The 25,618-nt window shown below is 28.0% G+C and overlaps 5 protein-coding genes across 7 annotated transcripts; 2 read left to right on the top strand and 3 right to left on the bottom strand.

Moving 5' to 3' along the window:
* The first annotated feature begins 101 nt into the window (after positions 1-101).
* Positions 102-4,370, top strand: LOC113793830 (oxysterol-binding protein-related protein 9). Its single transcript, XM_027343901.2, has 8 exons — positions 102-294; positions 369-476; positions 548-677; positions 1,504-1,940; positions 2,003-2,817; positions 2,873-3,198; positions 3,270-3,856; positions 3,921-4,370. Exons 2-8 carry the CDS (start codon positions 369-371, stop codon positions 3,990-3,992), a joined length of 2,475 nt encoding a protein of 824 aa, XP_027199702.2. The 5' UTR covers positions 102-294; the 3' UTR covers positions 3,993-4,370.
* A 10-nt stretch (positions 4,371-4,380) lies between these two features.
* On the bottom strand, positions 4,381-7,379 carry cdm (importin-13-like protein cdm). Its single transcript, XM_027343885.2, has one exon. The coding sequence runs from the start codon at positions 7,369-7,371 to the stop codon at positions 4,381-4,383; it is 2,991 nt and encodes a 996-aa protein (XP_027199686.2). The 5' UTR covers positions 7,372-7,379.
* Positions 7,380-7,603: 224 nt separating this feature from the next.
* Positions 7,604-9,327, bottom strand: LOC113793815 (2-oxoisovalerate dehydrogenase subunit alpha, mitochondrial-like). The gene is made up of 4 exons (XM_027343886.2): positions 8,853-9,327; positions 8,312-8,780; positions 8,198-8,259; positions 7,604-8,124 (listed from the first exon to the last, which is right to left on the bottom strand). The coding sequence occupies exons 1-4, from the start codon at positions 9,262-9,264 to the stop codon at positions 7,604-7,606; spliced, it is 1,464 nt and encodes a 487-aa protein (XP_027199687.2). The 5' UTR covers positions 9,265-9,327.
* Positions 9,328-10,163: 836 nt separating this feature from the next.
* LOC113793841 (uncharacterized) lies at positions 10,164-15,802 on the top strand. 3 transcript variants are annotated; one of them, XM_075823396.1, is made up of 4 exons: positions 10,164-11,264; positions 11,432-12,408; positions 12,509-12,646; positions 14,597-15,802. In XM_075823396.1, the coding sequence occupies exons 2-4, from the start codon at positions 11,790-11,792 to the stop codon at positions 15,193-15,195; spliced, it is 1,356 nt and encodes a 451-aa protein (XP_075679511.1). In that variant the 5' UTR covers positions 10,164-11,264; positions 11,432-11,789; the 3' UTR covers positions 15,196-15,802. The 3 variants fall into 3 exon arrangements, with proteins under 3 accessions (XP_075679511.1, XP_027199717.2, XP_027199715.2); XM_027343916.2 differs by lacking the exon at positions 10,164-11,264 and having other exon boundaries at positions 11,294-12,408; positions 12,509-12,643; XM_027343914.2 differs by lacking the exon at positions 10,164-11,264 and having other exon boundaries at positions 11,295-12,408.
* Positions 15,803-16,895: 1,093 nt separating this feature from the next.
* Arf6 (ADP-ribosylation factor 6) lies at positions 16,896-18,509 on the bottom strand. Its single transcript, XM_027343931.2, has 4 exons — positions 17,861-18,509; positions 17,687-17,790; positions 17,422-17,620; positions 16,896-17,347 (listed from the first exon to the last, which is right to left on the bottom strand). The coding sequence occupies exons 1-4, from the start codon at positions 17,940-17,942 to the stop codon at positions 17,208-17,210; spliced, it is 525 nt and encodes a 174-aa protein (XP_027199732.1). The 5' UTR covers positions 17,943-18,509; the 3' UTR covers positions 16,896-17,207.
* Positions 18,510-25,618: the final 7,109 nt, after the last annotated feature.

Below are 25,618 nucleotides of genomic sequence, written 5' to 3'. Positions count from 1 at the left end.
CGAAAACTGGTGGTGCCATCTAGCCGCCTAAAAACAAATCATTTGATTTCCAAGAAAGTTTTCCAAATATCAACGTTCGAATATTTCTTGGAAATATTTTTTTCATGCTTTTCAGCAGCTGAATCGAAAATTGATCGCAATAAATTTTTTTTTCTGATAAAAATCATCTTTTTTTAATTTTTTTTTTGATTGACATTATCAATCACATACACCCAACCAGCCAGCCAGCTATTCAATCAATCAGGAACAAAAAAAAACATTGTAAAATTTCCATTGAAATACTCGACCAAAAAGGTAATCAAAATTTTATCCGCCCATTAAATAATTAAGAATTTTTTGTTTATCATCATCAACAACAAATAATTTAGATGGTTATCATGCAAGGTCCATTATTAAAATGGACAAATATGATGAAAGGTTATCAACAACGTTGGTTTGTTTTGGATGAAATCAATGGTCTATTATCATATTATACTGTTTGTATTGTTTTTTATTTCTAAATTCTCAAATTTCAAAAATGTAAAAAATCTCTCATTTTGCAACATAGTCACCAGAAAAATTAGTACGTGGTGATCGTCGTGGTTGTATACGTTTACGTGATGCAATATTAGGTATTGAAGATGATGATGATACTATATTTTCAATTACATCTGATACTGAAGTTTTTCATTGTAAAGGTTTGTGTTTTTTGTTTTCCTTAATTTTCTTCCCAATATTCGATGAATGAATGAAAGAAAAGTTTCTAAAAAACTAAAACCAAAATTTCCCAAATGATCATTTTATTATGAAAATTCTTTCTCGGTTTCCAATGGAAATACTCTTTCCCAGTTAACGAGAGAAAAAAAACAATCATTAGAATATTCTCTGAATCTAAAGTAGAGTAGAATATTCTTCTATTAAATGAAAATTAATATTCTCATTATTCATTCGTTCATTCTCAGAAATAATATCTTGAAGTTTATGTTATGTGTGCGTGTGTGTTTGTTTGTCGTTTAGTATCGATCAAATACGAATGAATTGAATTAAAATGAATGAAATTCTATATTTTTATGGTTTCTTTCTATATGCGTGTGATCAATGTATGCGTGTGTTTGTGTGTGTAATGTGTAATGTAATGTATGTTTTCAATTTTGTTAAAGAGAGCCAGGGAGTGCTGTAATGGGCGCCTTTGTAATGTGATGAACAATAATAATAGAAAATGAAAATAACATTGCTGACAACAGGGATATAAACATTGATAGACAAACACACAAATTTCCACTTGAATTCTGTTGTTTGAAGAAGAAGAAGAAATTCTATTGAAATAAAACTTTTTTCTTTCAGCTTTTATAGAATCCTTTGTAACGTTGTTGTTGTTGTTGTAAATATTGTGATAGGGTGTTTGTTTGATTGTTTGCGTGTGTATATCCTTTAAATTATTGATTGATTTTTTCTAATTTTCTAAATTTGTTTCCTGATCATTTTTTTTTCTTCAACTTCAACATTATTCAACGAAAAAAACAGCACATTCAATGAAAGAACGTGATGAATGGATTAATAGTTTATCGGATATAATTGAATTATTTCAACAACAACGACGTTATAGACGTTTTCGTTATAATAATAATAATAATAAAAAACAGAATCAAAAACATCAACGTTCGAATGCCTTATTGATGCCTATACAACAACAACAGCGATCCATCGATGATATTGATGATGATGAAGATGATGAAAAAATATTAAACAAATTTAATCATTATTTAATTGAAACTGATTCATATTTACAGATATTGATAAAACAATTTCAAAAATTAGATTCAAAAATTACAACAACGGCTAATGGTGATGATATTATTGGTGATGATAAATCTACGGATCAGATAAAATTATTAAAAGAACGTTCAACATATTTTTTAGATTCAATTAAACATACGATTGTTTTGTTGCAGATTGCCAAGGTAATTTTTGATTTTCTTCCTTTCTTTTTTGTTTTAAAATTCTCTTGTCATTCTTGTTCTAGAATCTAAAATTTCCAGTCAGCGGAATATATCGTCAACAACCGCAACAACAACAACAATCCGAACATCAAGAATCATCCGAAGATTTATCATTATTGAATAAAGTTCCTGAAAATAATCTTCTCGACAACCAGAATGCTACAATATTGAATGATTTTTCCATTGTTAATGATAATGATGAAAAACAATCCATTTCTTCAATTATACAACCAGATTTAAATAATGATGATAAATCAACATTGATTATAAATCAACAACAACAACAATCATCATCATCATCCAAATTTCAACCAAATAAATCAACTTTAGATGATTTTATTTATAGCGATAAATTTATAAAAAATTATTATAATCAAACAATACCAGATATATCATATGCAAGTAGTGGTGATGATGATGATGATGATAATTTTTTCGATGCAAATGATGAATCAGAAAATTCCGATAATTCAATGTCATTGATAAAAATGCCTTCAACAAAAAAATTATCATTACGTGCATCATCAATGACAACATCATCAACATGTGATAATAATAATGATGATGATGATGATGGTCAAAATGTTGTTGTTGCTTCTGTAGTCGATGATAATGATGAAATAAATTTTGATAAACTATATGAATCAAGTGATGATTCCAGTGATGAACTGCAATGTCATCGAATACAATCACATGGTAGTGTCATATCACATTTAATTTCGCAGGTTAAAATTGGTATGGATTTGACAAAAGTTGCCCTGCCAACATTTATATTAGAAAGACGTTCATTATTAGAAATGTATGCAGATTTTTTTGCACATGCTGATATTTTTTGCAGGTATGTTTGTCTTAAGATTTGAATGATTTTCAATTTTTTTTAAATATTTATTTAGCATACCGGATTATAAAACACCTGAAGAACGTATGATACAAGTAACAAGATGGTATTTATCAGCATTTCATGCTGGTCGTAAAGGATCAATAGCCAAAAAACCATATAATCCTATATTGGGTGAAGTATTTAGATGTTATTGGGATCTATCATCAACAAAAACAACAACGAATAATGATTCAAGTATTGTTCATATGAATAATAATGATAGTCCATTACCATGGGCTAAAACAAGTGATTTAATATTTATTGCCGAACAAGTATCACATCATCCACCAATATCAGCATTTTATGCTGAAAATATTGAAAAACGTATTATGTGTTGTGGTGAGTTTGATTTTGTTGGATTATTTTCAATTGAAAAAATCTGTTCATTTTTTGTATCCCAAATCAAATAGCTCAAATATGGACAAAAAGTAAATTTCTTGGCCTTAGTATAGGTGTAAATAATATTGGTAAAGGTTCAATTTATCTATTGGATCATGATGAAGAATATACATGTACATTTCCAAGTGCATATGGTCGTTCAATATTAACTGAACCATGGTTTGAATTTGGTGGTAGTGTACAGATTGAATGTGAAAAATCTGGTTATCAAACAAAAATTGATTTTTTAACAAAACCATTTTATGGTGGTAAACGTAATCGTATTAATGCAGAAATATTTGATCCAAATAAAAAATTATTAGCAACAATAAATGGTGAATGGAATGGTCGTATGGAAGTAAAATTTATTCGTAATAAATCATTGCAACCAAAATCGGAACCATTTGTTGATACAAAAACATTACCAGTGATAAAAAAACAAGTAAAACCAATTAATGAACAAGAAGATTATGAATCAAGAAAACTATGGAAACATGTTACATTAGCATTGAAAAAACAAAATGTTGATGAAGCAACTGAAGCAAAATATCAAATTGAACAAAGACAACGTGAATTGGTTAAAGAACGTGAACAATTGGCAAGTAAATGGCAAAATAGAGTAAGTTTTGTTGTTGTTGTCATTTCAAAACCCAAAATCTAACCAATTTTTTTTTTGACAATAGATGTTTCATAATATTGGTGAAAAATGGATATTTAATGAACCATTAACAAATCGAAAATCATTGACAAGATAGCCATTGTCTTCTTCTTTTGCCCATCATTTGATTTTCTCTCTTTATCTCTCTCGCTCTCTTCCAAGATTGATTCATCGATCCATCCATTCATCAGATAACTTTTTGTATTTCTTTTCTTTTCATTTTTTTCTGCTTTGATTTGATTTAATGAAAGCTTACACAAACACACACACATCCAATTTAGTTGTTTTTGTTTTTATATTTATATATAATATCTGTGACAAGTTTATACTTTTTTATTAGTATTTTACTAATTTTTTTTAAAAAGATTTTTTTTTAAAAGAAAAGAAAATTATAAAAAACAAATCATTTCATTAATAGAGATATAAAGATTTTAAAAATTTAAAAAAAAGAAAGAAAATTTGTTCAATCAATCAACCAACCCGACTTAATGTTTATTATCTACACCGAATAGTCCACGACAACGATAACTAAATTCTTTAACAATTTCACGTAAACGTCGTTTATTATTACGTAATGTTGAAATTGATTGTACGAATTGTTGTTTTTGTTCTCTTTTAATCAATTCGGTTGGAAAATCATTATAATCGATTATTGAATTCAGCGTTCGTTGAAAATTATCCGAATATTTTTGATTCAATACAATAATTATATCGGGCATATAATCAACTGAATGTGATGGTGAACCTTGTTGTCCACCGATAACAATGAAAATTTTCATCACCAACAAATCGAACATATCCTGTATGATTTTATAAAATTGTTCATTTTGTCTACCTTGATTCAAAAATTCACTAATAAATATTGAACATTGATGAACAGTACTTTTTTCCGGCAAACAAATCCCAGCAATTGCCCAATCAAATAATCCGGAAAGATTTAATTTTGAATACAAAAATATTATCGTTGCTTTACGCAGTATTTGTGCTGATTCTTCATAAAAACATTGTACAAGATAGGTATTTTCACGAAAATCTTTTGTAAATTGTTCAATGGTTATTGTTGATAATGAATAAAAATATTCCTGCAATATGGGTAATAATTCTGTTTCTTTATAAAATAATTGAAATATTTGTCGGGAAATTTGTATAACTGAAATTGAACGTGAATCACGATAAAGTTTGATTAATAGCTGTAAAATTGCACCGATCATTGGTAGAATATCATCCAACAATGTAATGATAGTTTTTTTTATACATTCACAAATATTTTCAGCAATTTGTTCATCATATGAATAATTTGTAACGATTACGGTAAACATTGGCATAATTTTTTCAAAAATTTTCAATAATGGTTGTGGTATATTATTTTTTGCTTTTGATTTGATCAATGATTTTGATATCAGTTGATCACCTTCTTCCAATTCGGTACCTTTCAAATTGACATCAAGTTTTGCAAACAAATTCGATAACATTAACAATATTCCATTGATATGCGGACGTATTTCTGTATTATTTTGTTGTTGTTGCTGATTATCAATCAGAAGAATTTTTTCCATTTCCGATAGAATTGGTATCAGAATTCGATCAATAGTTTGCATAATTAAATCTAATGGTATTATTGATAAAATTGTACCTAATGAATGCATTAATCTAGCACGTTCTTTATATTGTAAATGCTGTGATTGCAGATATTGTTCACAAATTTGTATAATTTCCATTGCATATGGTTGAAGATTTAATTGACATTCATTGGTTATAATTTTTAATGCCATTGTAGCCGATATAATAACCATTTGATCATTCGATTTCAATGAATTTGATATGATTGTCAGCGAAAATGGAAAATAATTTATATTATTAGCCAGCCAATCAGCTGAATTGGATAAAAATGAATTTATTGTTGATAATAATCGTGAATCTTGTAAACAATCAATGGAAAGTGTTTGAAATGAACTTAATATTTGTGGCATAAATATATTTTCATTTGGTGATATATTTTCCATTAATGATGTGAATGCATAGATAACTGCTTCCAGATAACGAATCGAAGCGGATATTTGATTTTTTGAATTATCACTATTTTTCGAACTGGCCATCAATGTTTGCGCCAATGCTTTATTAAAATGATCCATTAGAATCTGCAGTAATGATGTATTCAGAATGGAAAAACAATATGCATATGTATCGGAAATATCTTGTCGATAACAACGAAATTTTTCACGATCATCTTTATCCCATTGTTGTTCATATATTTCATCAGGTGGATATTGTAATTTAAACAAGAAAATATTGATTAATGAATGAAATATATCACGAAATATATTCAGATAAATTTGTATACGATTTTCATCCGATGCCATTAGATCATCCTGGAAATTTATCCAAAAATTAAATGGTAAATCACTTATTGTTTCATCATAACCATAATAATTTGGTGTTTGACTACATTTTAGAATGATATGAAAAAATTCAATCATTATATTTTGATTTAATGATAAATCAATTAATGAATCTAATATCAATCGGGTATGTGATTCACCAATCGATATAAACAGAAGATAAAGATCACGAAGATAATCATGATTTGATTCTTTGATTGCTTGATCAATAACATTTCTTAAATTGATTGTCATTTGTTCAATCAATCGGATAATCATTTTTGGTTGTTTAATTAGATTTGGATTTGTATAAATATTAATTAAACATTCAACAGCTTCATGACATGTATTTTCATTTCGAATTAAATTCAAAATTATTGCAATAATTTCCGTATGATTTTCAGTCAATATGATTGTATCCAAACCAATTGACCAACATTGAAAACATTTTAAACAAATTTTTGTAATATTATCAGAAATATTTTCTTCCAAAAGAATTGTATAAATAAACATTAATACTGATTCAGCATGTTTAATCAATTCTAATTTGGCTGAATGTTTACGATTTTTATCACGATATGGATGATTCAATTCATCCGGTATAACACTTAATATTTCCAGCAAACATTGTTGTACACGTGTTGATGGAATATTTGGTAATTTTCCTGGTTGAAATATTGTCCATAAATCTTGTAATGCATTATTCCATTCTGAATCAATATTCTGTACAATACAAACAGCTAAACATGATATTAATTTTGTTGTTATTAGATTAAATTCTGGATTTTCCATATAACTAATCAGATTTTCAATAATTTTCATCCATATTTGTCTATAATTATTCGTATCTAATTCATAATGATATTTAGTTAGTTTAACATATAATGATGATGCACCAAAATATTGTACATTAATTGAACGATTTTTTTCCATTAATTGCCAAACAAATAACCATGCTTCTTTTGATTTTTGTAGATTAATTAATAGCTGATTTGTTTGTTCGAATTTTGTTCCATTCGAGCATTCGTTTGTTCGTTGACCACCATCATAAAGTTCATTTAATAAATGTTCAATATTTGTAATCAATGATGGATCCATATCGGAAGATATTTGATAATTTTTTTGAATTGAAAAAAATGTTTCTCAAGTTTTTTTAAAACAAAATTTTAATTCCAAATGAACAATAACAACAAAAGAAAATAACATCAAACAAACACACACACAATCGGTGGCTATTTAAACATTATGAATCATATATGAGTAAATATAGCAAAGAATCTAAAGGGCGCGCGCGTAATTTTAAAAACTTTGTGAAACTTTTCCATTTTTTTCAATTACTTTTGATCGATTCATTTGTTGGTGAGGATTCCATAAAATTTTTCAATTGTGGATAATGTTGATGATATTGTTGTAAATGTTCCATTAATTCTTGATATTGTTCATGAAGATTTTTAGGCATTTGATCCAAAACATCGGTAAACATTTCTTTGATTGGAAATTTTGGTAATTTTTCTAAACGATCCATTAACATAATCATTTCTTTACGATTTTTTTGACGCCATTCTTTTTCCTCTTTTTCATCGAATACATTATAACGACGTAATAATTTTTCAATACGATTCAATGGATGACTACTTTCTTTCCATGATTTAACTTCAACATCACTACGATAAACTGATGAATCATCCGATGTTGAATGATGACTTAAACGATATGTCATTGCTTCAATCAATGCTGGCCGTGATTCTTGTCGACAGATTTTTCTTGCTTCTTTTACAGCATAATAACAGGCTAAAATATCATTACCATCAACACGAATCGATGGTATACCTAATGCAGGTCCTCGAACCACTGAAATTTCAACAAACAAACAAAAACAAAAATCAAAAAATGATATTGAAAACATCGGAAAATCTGTATTTACCAATTCCATCACCATGATATTGTTCTTGTGTAGGTGTAGAAATTGCGTAACCATTGTTTCGACTGTTTGAATATTCCAGATGATTAAAATGATAACAAAATTAGAAAAACTTACCAGAAAAATATAACCGGACATTGTATGGTTGCGGCAAAATTAAATGCCGCATGAACATCACCTTCAGATGATGCACCTTCACCAAAATAAGCAAACGATACACGATCCTGTTGTGTTAATTTAAAACCATAAGCAGCACCAACTGCATGCGGTAATCCAGTTGCTAATGATGATTTGATTGTAACATAATTTAAATCACGACTACCATAATGTATTGGCATCTGTCTTCCTTTACCCAGATCCATATGATTACCAAAACATTGATTAATAAAATTTTCATATGAAAAACCACGCCATAATAATACACCAGGTTCACGATATTGTCCAAAAATCCAATCATTATCGGATAATGCAGCAGCCGGTCCAAAATGTGTTGCTTCTTCACCATATGATGCCATATAAAATGAAATCCTACCTTGACGTTGTGCCTGATTCAATATATCATCCATTTGATTTAATCGTATGATTTCTATGTATACAAAACAAACAACAAACATTCAAAAATAGAAATTCTTCAATTCAACAACAACAAAACACTTACCACGATAAAATCTTTTCATTAGATTAATATCGAATTGATTTTCATATTGTTTAGCAACAAATGTACCATCAATATCTAATATACGAAATGGTTTAATCGTATCTTGTTCATCACAACGATCTAAAAATTTCATTTCAGTTGTAAAACGGGATTTCATACCGGGTAATTGATCATCATCATTATCATCATTTATATTTCTTTTTAAATTTAATGAACGTATATTTGTTTCATGTTCAAATAATTTTGTATTATCATTATTTGTTGTTGTTGTTGTTGATTCTGCATGATGATTATCATTATTATTTAACCAAATGGTTGTTGTATGTAATAATAATGTTGATCGTTGATATTGACCAATATTGATCAATAAATTATTGGTAGTTTGTTGAAGAATTTTTCTAAACGAAAACATTATTTAAAGATTATTGAAAATCACAACAACAACAACAAAAATGACTTTGCAATCAAAACTCTAACTTTTCATTCAATTGAATCGTTGATGATGATAATGAAATTAATCAATCAATCAATGATAAAGATAATTCATTCATGTTGTCATTCATTCAAGTATATATCAATAACATTCGATGATGACGACAACGATGATGATTGCCTTTTATCATTTTTTTCGCATTTAGCATTCAAAATCCAAAAATCAAATGATGATATCAGGAAAGAAAAAAAACTAGTTATTCCATTGCACTGAAAGATTTTCGTCTTCTTCTTCATCAAGGTTTTATTCAATCCTATTTTTAAAAAAGATTAGAAAAAAAAATCAATTCAATTCATTTATCTCACGGTGTTAACAAGTTTTTTTATTCATTCGTTTAAATTCAATGAATAACGAATCAACTTACCCAATAGATGGCATGATCTAGATGATATTTTTTTGCTTTCTATCATCGACCATGATATATCTTTTAATCCAATTTAGCCATTATCGTTGATAACGATAATCAAAAATTCAGAAGAAAAAAAAACATTCGAATATATCATCAAATGGCCATTTCGATACAAACCGAACATTGAACGTGGAAATAGTCAAATGGGTTGGCCTTCCGTTTTTTTGTTTGTTTCTCATTTCGAATGTTATGTTGGTTGCAATCTTTTCTTTTCTTTTTTTCTTTTGTTTTTCCATTTAATCAAAGAAAATTTAATTTAATTTAATTAACGATAATTTCTTTTTTTGTTTTAACCGATTTACAATCATAATCATCATCATTGATAATAAGTGGATGATGTGCTTAAAAACAAGCCAAAAAAAATTTACTCCCAAAAATAATTTAGGATCAAGAAGATAAATGATATGATATCATTTCTTTTGGTCTGTTCTGTTTTTGTTTTGCTGTTTTTTGTTTTTTGTCATTTTGAAATTGAAACTTATTGCATGGCTTTTCCCTATTGGGAATTTTTAATCGTCTGTGTTTTTGTTTTTGGTGTGTGTGTGTTTGGTGAAATATTGTCTACGAACAAATTGACAACAACAAAGAGAGACACACGACATATGACAATGTCACCTGTCTTGTCTGACAACGACGACGACGATCATCCTCATCATCATCAACGACAAAAAGATTCTTAAGGGGCCAATAAAACCAACAATCGGTAGGGGATCGGCGACAATTGATATTTCCATGTGGATTTTGTTTGTTAGTTTTGTTCGTTCGTCTCAAAAAAATAACCCAAAAGACAATCATCGTCGTCTGTGTTGTTTTTGGTTTGTTTTTTTTCGCGAAAACAATTTCCAGACCAAACTTTTGTTTTCTTCATTTCAAAAGTTCGCCAACAACAACAAAATTATTCCAAAAAAGTGCCGCGGATCATCACCACTACCCCCTCAATAGTCTGTTTTTTTTTCTTATGTCCGCCAACAGAAAATCGAACCACTAGGATTTTTTTTTTTTTTTGGTCAGGATCCAAACAACCACTAGTTGATCATTACTTTGTGTCAACCATCAACCATCAACAAGAGGGAGAAAATCCACACCCCTCACCATTCTTTTATCAGTAAAATACCACTTCCACTTTTGTGGATAATTCGAATGTTTTTTTTTCTCACACAGGTTTTTTTTTACGGACTGAGATTTTTTTGTGTGTGTGTTTCTTATAATCGGTATGTTGTCCTGGTTATATCACCTTTTTTTTTGGCCATAAGATAATATTGATGATAATTTCTTAATGAATGCAGCGTGTCTCCATCCAAATCAATTATGTGTTTGTGTTTTTGAGTTTTTTTTTGAATGTGAAATGTTTTCCAATGTAAAATCCAAATCTAATTTCGAAAAAAAATGATACAAATTAATTAACATCTTTTGTTTGTTTGTTTTTTGTGATGTGTGTGATGTTCGTGTGTAAAGACAATTTATTTTTCAAAATTTCGTTTCAAAACTTTCCGGTAACACCAAAAACACAGTGTGTATTATTATGTTGTTGGTGGTTTTTTGGTATTAGCTAAAGCTAACTATCTACATATTTTTTTCTTTCACTTTCTTATTTTATCTTCTTTTTTTTCTCCAATTGTTTTTAATGTCGATCAACATTATTATCATCATTCATTACTGTTATTATGATTACGGTAGCTGCTGTGTTGATAATGGTATTGGCATCAGCATTATAATTGATAAAATAAATATCATAACAATAATGATGATGATGATGATTAAAAAAATGATGTTAAAAATGAACAAATGGTATGGTGTACATTTGGATCCACGATCATCATCATCATCATCATCAACAACAACAACAACTATTTATCATCGATGTACATATTCAATTCGATGAGATTTTTGTGAGCTGGAGAAAAGAAAATACGGAAGAGAAGAAGAAGAGGAAAAAAAATGAGCAACAACAATGACAACGATGAAATTGTCAAAAAACAAAACAATATGAACCATAAAACAAATTTAAATTGAAAAATCTAAATGAAATATCTAAATGCTACCAAATAAGAAATTTACGCTTATAAATCGTTTGCTAAAAAAGATTACTTCCATTCAACATGATCAACAACAACAACAACAACAACGAAGACAAAATGCAAATGACATTTGTCAACAACAACAACAACAAAAATCAAAACAAAATTGGCTTAATTGGTTTAGCAAAATCTGTATGGATGATGGTAATATCGACGACGACAACAACAACAACAATGATGATGATGATGACCATCATCAAAATCAAAAATCATTATCGATACACGATATACGTCAATATTTTCGACAATATTTACATCGAAAAGATATTGAATTATTATTACGAATTTTGGATAATGAAAATTATAATGGATATTGTATTAAAATGGAAACAGCAACAACAACAACAAATAATAATTCATCATCATCATTACAGTTAAAAATTCTATATTGGTTAATTGAAAATATTCGTAATGTAAAATTAATCGATATTGATAATCAATTAATACGACCATTACCATGGTGTCGATTGTATAATAATAATAATGAAAATTCTCATCATAATCATCATTCAAATTCAACATCATCATTATTGTGTATGAATCCAAATCATTGGGCTGTGTTGATACCCGAATCAGGTATTTGGATTTAGATTTTTTTTTTGATTTAGATTTCTGTTTTTGTTTTGTTTTTGACCAGTTTTTTTTTCTCTTTTTCCACATTTTTTAAAAAAAACAGATTATCATCAACAATATTATAATGATTGGAATGATAATGATATTAATGTTAATAATAATGATGATCATAATGAAAATAAAGATTTATTTGGTAATTGTGAAACAATAACGATGCCATCATCGTCATCGAATTGTTGTGGTAAGTAATCCAAGTTCCAAGAGAAAAAAAACCCTTTTTTTCCAACATTGATTTTGAAACTTTTTTAAAACTGCAAAGCGAAAAAAGAATTTCTTTATTTCAAGTGTTTCGTTGTCCAAAAGTAAAGAAAAAAGATTAAAATCATATATCGATGACTACTTGAAATCAAAATCGGTTCAATTCAAACTAAAACAGACAACGAACTAAACAAAATAGTTCGTACCAAAAAAAAACCCCTTAGGGTTTCTTTCTTCATTCTGTTCAGATTGTTGTCGTCGACGTGGTCGTGATTTTCGATTTGTATTGACCACAACAACAACAACAACAACAACAAAATTTCCATTCATCTCACTTGAATGGTTCCAAACATTTGACCCTTAATGATCTATTGTTATGTTGTATATATACATATCGGATTGACTTGTATTTGTATTGTCTATCGAACCATTCTTTTTTTTTCTTGTTGAAACTTTTATAGAGAAGGAGAGAGGGGTCAAATTTGAATGAATGGTCATCCTATCGATATAGAGAATAAGAGAGGGAGAGAGAGAGAGAGACGGTGTCGGACAACAAAAGTCTACATCAGAAAAAAAAATTATCATCTTATTATCATGAACGACGACGACGACAAACTATGATGATGATAATACAGTGGAAAATATACGAAGACGATCGTGATCGTCGTCGTCTTCGTCGTCGTTGTCTATTATCGTTGAAACTATCTTTCAGCCAATCAACCACCACCTTTAAATTTTCAAAAAAAAGCCTTATCATTATCTTTTTTCTTTCTTATTTTGTTTCGTTTTTGATTCAGTCAATGTCTTTAGTAAAAGAAAAGCTAGCCGCTTAAATAATGTTAAAATTATATTCATTTTGAAAAATAAAGATGCCGAAATGATGATAATATAATGATGATAATTTTCATTTTAGGATCGTCAATAATAACTTCTGTTCTATAAAGTTTGTTGTCTGTCTGTTATAAAAAAAAATTCGTGTCGGATAACAAACAACCCAACAAAACCAAAAGATAACGATTTATCCACATAAACATTATAAATCATCATCCACATTCGCTGATGATAATGATGATGATGAGTAATTTTTTTGTTGAAGAAATTGAATTCAAATTTTTTGAACAATAATCGATGTTTGGATGATGATAACATCGTGATTTTAAAAAAATGATAATGGGCGTATATTGTTGTATATAAGGTTTGCGTGGGTGATTTTTTTTCAAATTCATTGTTATTGTTATTATATATGATTGTTTTTTGGCGCCAGTTGATAAAACTTATAGACCAGACTTTTGAATTTAAAATGTTGTTATCATTATTATCATCATCATCAATCGATCGATTCGAATGATGATGATAATGATGGTTATTATCATCATCATCGTTATTATTATTATTATGATTATGGTTAAGGTCTTTGGCCCATGACGTGCGCGGCCAATTTTTTATTTTTGTCCAGACGCCAGGTGTGTGTGTTGGTGTTGATAGTAAATTGAATGTCAATAGTCGCGCCATGCCATATGTTTTGTTGATGGCTTGTTTCAATGTCGATAATATTAAATTGTAAGTTGGTTTTGATTTGTTGATCGGTTGAATGATTATGTGGTTGGTTTGTTGGATGGATGTCAATTGTATATTGTGTGTGTGTGTATGTGTTATTTTGTTGTAAAATGTTTGGATGACGACAATCAAATCTTCATTTGTCATCATATTGTTGTCCAGTGCAGAACACTTTATTGTTAGTTTCCGAATTCAAGATAGATTCTTTGTAATGTAAAATCAATTGTAAAATGATTATTATTGATAAATTATTTCGATCATTTCGATCATCATTAATAATGACACCAGGTTTGATTTTTTTTTTGTCAAAATTTGTTTGAATTTGATTAATTAATTGGATTTTTTTCATTTGTTTTTTGTTTTCTTTTGAATTTAGATTCATTAAACAAGCAACAACAACAAAAACGTACAAAAAAATGGGCACGTCTTTCGTATTGGGAATATAAAGAACGTAAAATAACCGATATTAATGTAAGAAATTCAACAATCGGTATTTGTCATCCGGAAAATATCGATGATAATGATGAATCGATAGAATTTATACCAATATCATCATTATTACGACAACAAAAACATCAACAACAACAAATCAATCATCAGATTCGAATGAAAATTGGTACCAATGTTATATTATTTTTAGATCAACAACAAAATGTTTGGATATATAATCGTTCAAAATTATGGTCAATATTTATTGAATCACCATTATATTGCAAATCATCATCATCATCATCATCATCGACAAAGACGACATCAACAATCAAAAATGTGGTAAAAATATTACCTGGCCATTTTTTTAAAGCATATGATTATCAATTATCACATCATTATCGATCATCATCATCATCATCATTTTCGACAAGAAAAGATGATGATAGTTTTCGTTTTAGTTTTGTTAAAGGTTTTGGTGATAAATATAAATTAAACGATATAACCGATTGTCCTTGTTGGATGGAAGTAATACTTTTTCTTTGAAATAAAAGCAAACAAAACATCTTTATTATCATCATCTACGCGTTTGATATCATCATCATCATCATCATCATCATCATCATTGTATAATAATCATTTTTTTTCATTTTGTTATTCATTTTCTTGATTAGTTCCTAAACTAAGTCATCATCAATTTTTTTTGTTATAATATAAACTCATCCAACACAGACACACACACACATTTTGCTAGTCGGTTTCACACACACACACGAAAACAGAATTCATTTTCTCATGAAATATATTTATGCATCACACCTTATCATCAATTTCCATTCAATTTTGAACCAAAATTGCATGGAATTTTTTGTTTTCTGTTTTTGGGCAATTTATTTTTTTCAACCTGTGATTTTTATTTGATTTCGACTACAAACAAACAAACAACAACAAAAAATGTTTCATAGAAAAAACCCTTTATTTATCACATTCACACAATTTTTTCTCATGAATTCCATTGATGTGTAATATAAAAACATTCATCATCATCATCGGATTTTGTTTTGCTGTTTTTTTACAAATTCACATTTGATAAATATTTATTTTTTTTAAAATAAAAATTTTTAAAATAAAAATTACAAAATATATAATGTTACGATTCGGGGGTTAAAAAAATGATTTACTTTTCCACTTTTCAAATAGCCGAAATAGCATCAACATTACGATTACAATGTTTTAATTGATTAATTTTTTCCAGTAATTTTACGATAATTATCTAATAATTGTTCAATTTCATCATGATTAATACGATGATAATCCGTAGTCCAACATTGAATATTTTGTTGAAATTTTTGTCGATTTTTACCGATAACTCTTTCGAATCGATCACACATTCTCGGTATACGATTATCATCTCTGTTAGCGTTGTTATTTAACGTTGTTAACGTTTCAGTACGATCCAATGGTGAACGACTATTTTTTGCCACAGTTGTTGTTGTTGTTGTTGGAAATGGTGTTACTTTTTTTCGATTTATACGTATTTCATATGAAATTGATTGATTACTTGGTTGTTGTTGGGGTTGTTTCAAATGTTTCATTAATGTTTTTGATTGTGATTTTTCTTTCGATAATTTCGAATCTTTTGATTCAATATAATTCGGTAATCGTTTTAACCATGAAAGATTTTGTTGTAATTTTGATGATTTTTGTAATGATTGTTGTTGTTGTTCACCTCGTTCATTTGAATCGATTATCGATTTAAAAATTGTATCAAAATTTGATGGTTGACGTTTATTATTCATTTTTCTTGTTGCTGCTGCTGTTATTTTCGATGATGATGATGATGATGATGATTCGGATGATTGTCGTTGATATAATTCACGTTTTTCCATTTTTTTCAATGATACTTTTGATACTTCTCTCAATGATACTTTCGCTACTTTTCTCAGTGATACGTTTGCTACTTTTCTCAATGATACTTTCGATACTTTTTTTAGTGATATATTTGATACTTTTTTCACTGATACTTTTGATACTTTTATCTGGTTTAATTTGGCCGTTTTTTCCCAAAAAAAGAAAACAAAACTTATTCAAAAAACAAAAAATTAATCAATTTGAATCGATTTTAAATCAAAAAATCAACCAAAATCAAATTAATCGAAACAAAAATACTGTTTTTTTTTCTTGTTCTTTAACTTTATTAATTCAATTAATTACAAATTACAAATTATAAAATACAAAAAAAAAACTTTGTTTCATTTCATTTTATTCATGTATGATGATTTTCTATATATAAAATAAAATTTTTTTGATCAGAATTTTCATTCAAAAATGATTATAAATAAATCAATCAATATAACAATGATGATGAATGGTTGGTTGATGTGTGTGTGCGTGGATGATTGGATCGATGAAATTAAGATAAGCATCTTTTTGTTTTTTGAACAAATTACTGATGAGATATCGATATGGACATTTTGTTCAGAAATAGTGTTGTTTTTTTTCTTTTAGTGATTTTTACTGTTGTCGTAGTTTGTTGATTTCCTATTCTCTTCGATTTTCTATTTATGATTAGACATAAGCCACGTAAGACCATCATGTAAACCATCACCGGTTAATGCACATGCTGGCTGTACAAACCAATTTCTTTGTTTTGTCATTGTTAATCCAAGTTTATCCTGTATTTCAGCCGGTTTCATAGCTAGAAAAAAAATGAAGAGAAAATAAGAATCAAAAAAGGCTTGATTTTTTCAAGATTATCAATTAGTATTTTACCATCTTTAATATCTTGTTTATTGGCAAAAACCAATATAATAACATCACGCATTTCACGATCATTAACAATTTTATGTAATTCATGTCTTGCTTCATCAATACGATCTCTATCGGTTGAATCGACAACAAATATTAATCCTTGTGTACCGGTATAATAATGTCTCCATAATGGTCGTATTTTATCTTGGCCACCAACATCCTTTTTTAAAAGGGAAAAAACATAGTTAAATCAAGTTTAAAGTTTAAGAAATCAGAAAAAACATACCCAAACACTAAAACGAACATTTTTATATGTAACCGTTTCAACATTAAAACCAACTGTCGGTATTGTTGTTACAGTTTGACCAGATTTTAATTTATATAATATAGCTAAAGGTAAAAGCAAATCCAATCAATCAACAAACCAAACCAAATCAAATCAATCAATTCAATCACTTACTTGTTTTACCCGATGCATCCAAACCTAACATTAATATTCGTATCTCTTTTGAGCCGAAAATTTTTGATAAAAATTTTCCCATTATTCAATCAAATATAAATATTAAAAAAAAATTTGTTAAAAACTAAAAAAATTTTCCGTTTGTTTGTTGATCACATTCAAATGGAATTGGAATGTTTCTTCTTTAAAAAGAAAAATTTCGAACTCAAAATTCGTTCGAAAAAAAAAGATGTTCGAATGAATGTTGACCACAAACGGTGACACCCACACACACAAAATGTATGTTACGTTGGTGTTTCGTTTGTTTTTGTTGAAAATTAAATCTTTTATCTTGAAAATGTTTATTTCACGATGAAATAAGATTATGATGATGATGATGAATGAAATATAAACAATGACGAATGATGATTGATGTGATGATGAAACAACAAACAAAACAAAACAAACAAACAAAATCACCTTTTTGTTTTGTTTTCCGGGTTAAGATCGAACAAACACACACAAATGAAAGGATTTACAAAAATCAATTAATCATCTTCATTGATCGATATGATTCGAATTAATTGATTGATCAATCGATTTTTTAAAAAATAAAGAAGAAAAAGAAAGATTCTTTTCGACAAGAAATTCATCAAAACAAAATAATAATAACAACCGACCGATTCGATTCGATTCAATAAACATTGTATATACAAAAGTAGCAGCATTAGTAATTGTAGTAGTGGTAGTAGCAGCAGCCGAAAAAAAAATCAGCAGCAGCATTAAAATTAGAGCGGTGAGTGCTGTCCTGTCCTGTCTGTCTGTCTGCAAATTGAACAGAATGCAGAACACACGCCTCATTCATTTTTTTTAAAAATCTCAACGAATGAACATAGATGGCGATACTGGTTCTAAATTTAGTTTTTCAAAATGAATTTTTTTTCCTTGATAATTTTCTTCTCTGAATTTATTTATTATTTATTTATTCTGGAATTATGAATTTTTATTATCCGAAGATGGTGATGATGATGAATAAAATAACATGACAATTTTCATCACTTGAATCAATCAAAAAGTACAGAAGAAATGAAGAAGAAGAAGAAGAAAATGTAAACATTTTTTTGAAAAGCCAAATCGCGATTGACAATAACAACAATATTATTTTCATTTCATTTCTGATGATTTGACGTCATTCATTCAATTAACATCTTTCGTTAGTTAGTTTTTTTTACAAAAGAGATTCGTTCGTTTATCGATTAGTGGTAGGATCAGCAAACAACAAACAAAAACACCTTGAGAATTTTGTATTTTTTTTCAGAAAAAAAAGTTAAGATTGTTGTTGTTGTTGTTTGACAGAATGAAAAGAAAGAAGAAAAAATTTCCATTAAAATTTCTGTTTTCATTCAGAATTTTTTTTTGTTTCTAATTTTTTTAATCTTTGATGACGAAAATGATGACGTAATCATCATCATTTTGATGGTCAATCCACACACACACACATGATGGTCATCACGTTTACTATTTTTTTTTTTTTTTTAATGTTCGCATCGCACATTTTGAACTACAAAAATAACTTTATAAATATTGCGAAATAAATTTTTTTGAAAACAAAAAAACTTCTTCTTTCTTTGATTTGAATGTCAATGTTTTTTGTTTTTGTTTTTTCGTTCGAGCTACATTAATGATGATTCGACGGAAGTAAGCCGGAGGAGATGAAGAACATGAATGTCTTTGTGTGGGTGTCTTTTAGGATTTTTTTTCTTTATTTAAATTTTATAAAAGTTTATTTTTGTAAAAGAAAAAATTTGAAGAAAATTAAAACAACAACAAATATGATAATGGGAACAGAGCAACAACAACAATCGATAAGTATCGAATCAAAAAAACAATCGATACTTATCGATTGTTTTGGCTACTCCTCTTCCTACTCCTTTCTCATCATATGTATGTGTGGGTGTTATGGATTTTTTTTGGATGTTTTTTTTCTGTTTTTTAAATAAGATTTTTCCATTTACTTTTATCATCATATAATGTATACAACAGAGAAGAACAACGACCTTACCATAAGAAAAAAAAAGGGTGTTGCAGTTTCCGAACCCAAAAAAAATGTCAACAGTACAGGTGTTGTGAGTGTATGTTCCAAAATCATAAATTGAACCGGAATCCAAAAGAGAGAGATAGTGGAAAAGAAATTAAAGGAGGGAGTAAGAGAAAAATTAGTATTCTATATATAATCGAATGATGAATGATTCCAATTTGACCAGAATCAAAAAACAGAATTTCCAGAATCGCTCCAAATAGAATTCTTTTTGGTTAACGATGGGTAACGGTATATCCAAAAAAAAAAATGATAGCAGTAAAAGTGAAAGTAAAAGTAGCAGTAGTAGCAGGTAGTAGTAGCATCAATTTTTTTTTCTTATATAAGAATTCTATATATCCATCCATCCATCCATACATCCTCCCATACACCCATTGGTTTAAGAAGATAACAATATTCGAATGCTAGTAGTTTGTTTTCAAGAAGAAGATATGTTTTGTGGTACATCCATAACCACCACCACCACCACCACTACTACTACTACCACTGACAATAACATCGAATATTCGAATATCCAAACATTATTATCATTATTATCATTATTATCCTTTGCATCATCATCATCACTCAATAATTTTCATTTTAACAAAATCTGTTTTTTTCTGTTTGTTTTTGTTTGTGATTCCAATTTTTTTGTTTTGTTTTGTTCCTTTTATACTTGATTATCCAACAACAACAACAACAACAAAAACCTTTAAAAAAAACAAATCCAAATCAACGAAAATGAAAATGAAAAGTTGAAAACTATCATCATCATCATCAGGATGATGATGAGAAAAAAACCGCTCATTCTATATAGTTTTTTTGATGATGATGAGCAAAGATTGTTTTTTTCTTTTTGCTTAATTTTGTTTCATCATTAAAAAAATTTACAAAAAAAAAAAATAATTTACATCGTATATCATCGTTATGTGTAAATGGTAATGATTTTTCATTTTGTTGTTTATTTGTGAAATCATGCAATCACCAACATTGTTCAAACATTCGAATTGATTCTTCCATCATCATCATCTTCTATCTGGTAAAAATTATTAAAATCAACTTTTTTTTGGGAAAAATTCTTTTGAAATTCCCTTCTTCAAACCAAACCAAACCGAAAAAAAAGTATTATAATTAACCATTCATCACTAACGAATCGTTAATCTTTGTGAAATTCAACAGAATCTAGACACCAAAAACACACACACATAGTCCGAATGACAAGTGTCCAAGTTTTTTGAAGTGTTTCATCATCATCATTATCGAATTTGCAAATTCCTAAACGATTTTCTATCTCTTCTCTCTTTCGCTATTTGAATCCTTTCATTCATCGATGTTCTATGTGTTTGTGTGTGTTTTTCCTGATTTAATTGCTGATAAAATGTAAAGAAAAAAACCAAAAAATAAATAAATTCATTTCGGTAATCTTCTTTATTCTTTTTTTTTCCGGTAAGTATTTATTTGTTTATCTGGCGTGTTTTACTAACAACAACAACAACAATTTATCGGATTGATCGATCCATCAACCTTGAAGGAAAAATTTTTTACAAATATCAAATTCAATATTTGTTTTTTTATTATTTGTTTATTACGGAATTAAAATAAATAATTTGTATTTGATAATAATGATAATGAAAAGAAGAGAAATTTTTCGGAAGTTTATTTTCTCTCTCTCTCTCTCTCTCTCTCTCTCTCTCTCTCTCTCTCTCTCTCTCTCTCTCTCTCTCTCTCTCTCTCTCTCTCTCTCTCTCTCTCTCTCTCTCTCTCTCTCTCTCTTTTCCCCTAAATATTCCGGAAGTTTTTCTTTCTTATACAGTTTTTTTTCTTGTTGATATTCTTGAGAATAATGATTTCGCCTAATCATCATTATCGAAATTGTGTTCAATTTTTGTTTCAATTGTCATCTTGATTATTGAACATTCTTTTGTTTATTTGTTATCAATAATAAATCTTTGTTTGTTTGTTTATAATCAATTTCCGATCAATAGAAAAAAAATTTCCTCATTAAATTCCAATAATAATAATAATAGAATTAAAACAAAAAAAAATATCAACATTAACACCTACACACTAGCACCCGTTTACTTATTGAAATATACATTGAATGTATTGATTTTATTCAATCAATACAAATAATCAATGTTTTTTTTGGTGTGTGTAAGTGTGTTTGTGTTAATTTGGAAAACCATTTCGATTCTATTCTTTTATCATCATTATTTTGATTTGATTGAAAAATTGATTTATTCTTGAATCAATCAGAAAAGGGAAAAAAAAGGATTTATTAGTTGTTGTTTATTGGATTTTTTTTTCTTCTTCAAAGTTTGAATTCAGTGATGTGTGTGTTCTGTATGTTTGTTTTATCTCGCTAAAATAAATAAAATTTAAACATCTGAATCAATTTGATTTTTAAATAAAGAAGAAGAATGAGAAAAAAATCTTTAAAATTTTTCTTTTTACAAAACAAAAAAAAAAATCAAGAATTGAATGAAATTGGATAAACATTCGATTTTTTATTTTGTTAACTCGAAATTCTGTCTGCTGTTTTTTTTTCTTATATTCGGTCGATAGAGTCGAAATAGAAAATTTTAAAATTTATGTTTTTTTGAATTTTGAATTTTGAAAAATCAATTTTTCCTTTTCTTCTTCTTCGATAAAGTTATTGAATTTTTTTATTTATTTGAATGAAAAAAATGAAGAAAAAAGAAAACTACCATACATCCGTCCGTCCACCCACACACACACACTTTGTTACATAATAAATGAATGAATGTTTCTTGAATGTAACACATTTGAAAACATGAAAAATATATGCCCATTTTTCACTTGACAATCAATGAGAAAAAAAATGAATATCTGTCCAAATGGTAACTGTTTTTTTTATATATTTAAATTTCTTGGTTGATCCAAAAATAAACCAGAAAAGAAAATAATAATAAATTGAATGGATCAAATATATTCCCAATTTGTTGTTGTTGTTTGTTGTTTGTTTTGTTTCAAATGTGGCTCATATTTCTCCATTTCTAACATTAGTGTATTATACATACGTGTAGTTGAAATATAGATACTTTTTTTGGGTGTCGAGTATATTTCTCACTGTGTTTAGTTTAGTGTTTAGTTTGGTTAGTCGGTTTGGATGTGTATATAGAATCTACAAAACTAAACTTCAACTAAACTACATCATCATCATATTCTCACTTGATAAACCTGAATTCTTTCTTTCGTTTTTTGGTTCCAAAAGAAAAATGGAACGTTTTTTTTACTTGAAATCTTTTTCCTTATTCATGTTTTTTTTGGTTATTGTTATTTTATCGATAACCAAAAAAACAGAAAAACAGAAAAACATTTTTGTTTTTCTTTTCTTTTCTTTTTTCTCTATATAATTCCCTGAATATCCGATTTTTTGTTGTTGTTGTTGTTGCGAATATATTATAAGTAAATTCATTCATGTTTGTAATGATAATGATTATTTAGTGTTTCTCTAGTAGAGAATCTCTACAATTGAATGGAATTTTTGTTTCTGGGTTTCTTTCCAATCAATGGAAAAACCTGAAAAACAGCCATGATTTTTCTATTTTGGCCACCCGATAGGTTTATCAGAAGAAGAAAGAAATAAAGAAAATCGGAATCGGAATTGATATTCCGTTGATACCGGAATTGTTTATTTATTACTTGTTTGTTTGTTTGTTTGTTAAAATATATGCATGTAAATAATAAGATTTTCTACGGTTTTTTTTCATTTTCATTCATTTTTGGTTGTTTGTTTAGTTGATGAAAAATAAGAAAAAAAAAGTTAATGTCAATAAGAGAGAGTGCAGAAAGTTTTTCCGATCATATTCCTATATAATAATAATAATAAGATTTGGAAATTTCTTCGACAGCAAGAAAATATGATGATTAAAATTTGATTGAATAATTCAAAATTCAAAATGATCATCATCAAAATGTAAATGTGATTTACATTTGCAAAATTTGAAAAAATAAAGTTTGTTTAAAATTTGAAAATCTAATAATTTTTTTTTCAAACAATTTTTCAAAAAAAGGAAAATTGAAAATGAATTTGCTTTTTGTCAATAACTTTTTGTTTGTTTATTTATTTCCCCTCAACATTTTCCCTCTTAAATTTCTTGAATTTGTTTTTTTTACCAATAATAACTACTACACGAAACTGATTTTGGATCCTGGAACAGTGTGAACAAAGAACAACAGTACATTGGGCATTTATATATGGTTTAGTGTTCTGGTGTTTCTCTTTGTCTCTCTCTCTCTCTCTCTCTCTCTCTCTCTCTATATATATATAACATTTTCAATCTTTCTTTTTCACCATCTCTCTCTCTCTATATATATATAAGAATGATATTAAATATCACTCCACAGGAGGAGGCTATGCTGTGTAAACTACAGGATAGGAATATGTATTTTCCTGGCCTGAATAAGAAATGTCCACATTGCAATCAGGGGAAAAAAACAGTCGACCATTTAGCTACTTATTGTGGAAAAATGTTGAATTTCGATTACAAAAAAAGGCATGATGAAGTTGTCCGTTTAATTCACTATAGTAAATTAATTGAATTTGGTATCAATAAATGTAAAAAATTGAATTCACATCGTATGCAAAAGTTGGTTGTAAATGATCGAGTAAAAATCAAATCGGACATGGAAATTGTAACAACAAACAAAATTGATCATAACAAACCGGACCTATTGATTCACGATAGTAAAATCAACGAAATTACGTTAATAGAAATTGGCATAACAAATAAAGATCTTTTACCCAGAACAGAAACAACGAAAGGACGGAAATATGATCTTTTGGGTAATGAATTGAAATTATTGCATAAGGGCGTGAAGATAAGAGCTGTACCAGTGGTGATCACGTGGGATGCCCTGGTTACAAAATTTTTTAAGAAACATTTATCGTTGCTTGGTATATCTTTAATTGGCCAAGCTTACATTCAGTATAAGATATTAAAGAAAACGTTGGAATCTATCTTGATTGATGTAAAGGGTGATTATGACGTCGACATTGATAACAATGATATTTTTGATGAATAGTGTTTTTTGTGTTTCTGTTTCTTTTTGTACTATTTTTTGTTGTTCTTTCATTCTTTTTCATTTCTTTTCGACTTTAATTTGTAAATTTTTGAATAATTGAATAAATAAAATCAAGTTGTAAGAATGATAAAAAGATGTTCAATATGAGTACATTTGGGTTTTTTTTATTTGGAACAAATTTTTTTGTATTCTGATTAAAAATTTCTTTGAAAACATTCATTTACACAAAGATAGTTGACACTTTTTTTGTTGAAAGGGGGGAGGAGGGGAGGGAGAAAGACAATTACAATAATAATAATAACAATAATAATAAGAATAGCAGCAGCAGCAACAACATTTTTCAATTTCATTCATTTTTATTTTGTCAATTTGAATAGAATTTCTATCTAAAGATTTTCTATTCAAATTTCTTTTTTTTTGGCCAGCTTAAATATGAATTCAAGAATTGTTTTCCGAGAATATTCTTTCCTATTGTAGACATGTAGCATTTTTGTTGTCCAAAATTCAAATTACTATTCAATCAATGGATGTTTTTTGTTTTTTGGACATTCGATCCAAACATTCACTCACGCAATATTCAATTGCCGACAAAAAAAAAAGAAAGGTGTAGATCATTTTGATGATTTGATTTTTTTTCAATGATGGTGATT

This window comes from Dermatophagoides pteronyssinus, unplaced genomic scaffold (assembly GCF_027571235.1).
Source record: "Dermatophagoides pteronyssinus isolate colony J.1.1.1.1 unplaced genomic scaffold, Derpt_VIB-CSIC_2022.12 sq0027, whole genome shotgun sequence".
In the NCBI taxonomy this organism is placed as follows: Eukaryota; Metazoa; Arthropoda; class Arachnida; order Sarcoptiformes; family Pyroglyphidae; genus Dermatophagoides; species Dermatophagoides pteronyssinus.
Note: the sequence above shows the minus strand (reverse complement) of the source record. Positions and strands in the feature narration are given on the sequence as shown.

What these genes read in the sequence shown, in the direction of transcription:
- LOC113793815 (XM_027343886.2), bottom strand. Translation starts at nt 9,264, where the DNA reads ATGTTTTCGTTTAGAAAAATTCTTCAACAAACTACCAATAATTTATTG. An exon ending in AATGAAAAGATTTTATCGTG is followed by an intron (nt 8,781 to 8,852) that starts GTAAGTGTTTTG and finishes TTGTATACATAG; the next exon opens with AAATCATACGATTAAATCAA. An exon ending in ATATCATGGTGATGGAATTG is followed by an intron (nt 8,125 to 8,197) that starts GTAAATACAGAT and finishes TTGAAATTTCAG; the next exon opens with TGGTTCGAGGACCTGCATTA.
- Arf6 (XM_027343931.2), bottom strand. Translation starts at nt 17,942, where the DNA reads ATGGGAAAATTTTTATCAAAAATTTTCGGCTCAAAAGAGATACGAATA. An exon ending in ATGTTCGTTTTAGTGTTTGG is followed by an intron (nt 17,621 to 17,686) that starts GTATGTTTTTTC and finishes CTTTTAAAAAAG; the next exon opens with GATGTTGGTGGCCAAGATAA. An exon ending in TAAACAAGATATTAAAGATG is followed by an intron (nt 17,348 to 17,421) that starts GTAAAATACTAA and finishes TTTTTTTTCTAG; the next exon opens with CTATGAAACCGGCTGAAATA.
- LOC113793841 (XM_075823396.1), top strand. Translation starts at nt 11,790, where the DNA reads ATGCTACCAAATAAGAAATTTACGCTTATAAATCGTTTGCTAAAAAAG. An exon ending in TGTGTTGATACCCGAATCAG is followed by an intron (nt 12,409 to 12,508) that starts GTATTTGGATTT and finishes TAAAAAAAACAG; the next exon opens with ATTATCATCAACAATATTAT. An exon ending in ATCGTCATCGAATTGTTGTG is followed by an intron (nt 12,647 to 14,596) that starts GTAAGTAATCCA and finishes TTTTGAATTTAG; the next exon opens with ATTCATTAAACAAGCAACAA.
- cdm (XM_027343885.2), bottom strand. Translation starts at nt 7,371, where the DNA reads ATGGATCCATCATTGATTACAAATATTGAACATTTATTAAATGAACTT.
- LOC113793830 (XM_027343901.2), top strand. Translation starts at nt 369, where the DNA reads ATGGTTATCATGCAAGGTCCATTATTAAAATGGACAAATATGATGAAA. An exon ending in GTCTATTATCATATTATACT is followed by an intron (nt 477 to 547) that starts GTTTGTATTGTT and finishes TTTGCAACATAG; the next exon opens with TCACCAGAAAAATTAGTACG. An exon ending in TTTTGTTGCAGATTGCCAAG is followed by an intron (nt 1,941 to 2,002) that starts GTAATTTTTGAT and finishes TTCTTGTTCTAG; the next exon opens with AATCTAAAATTTCCAGTCAG.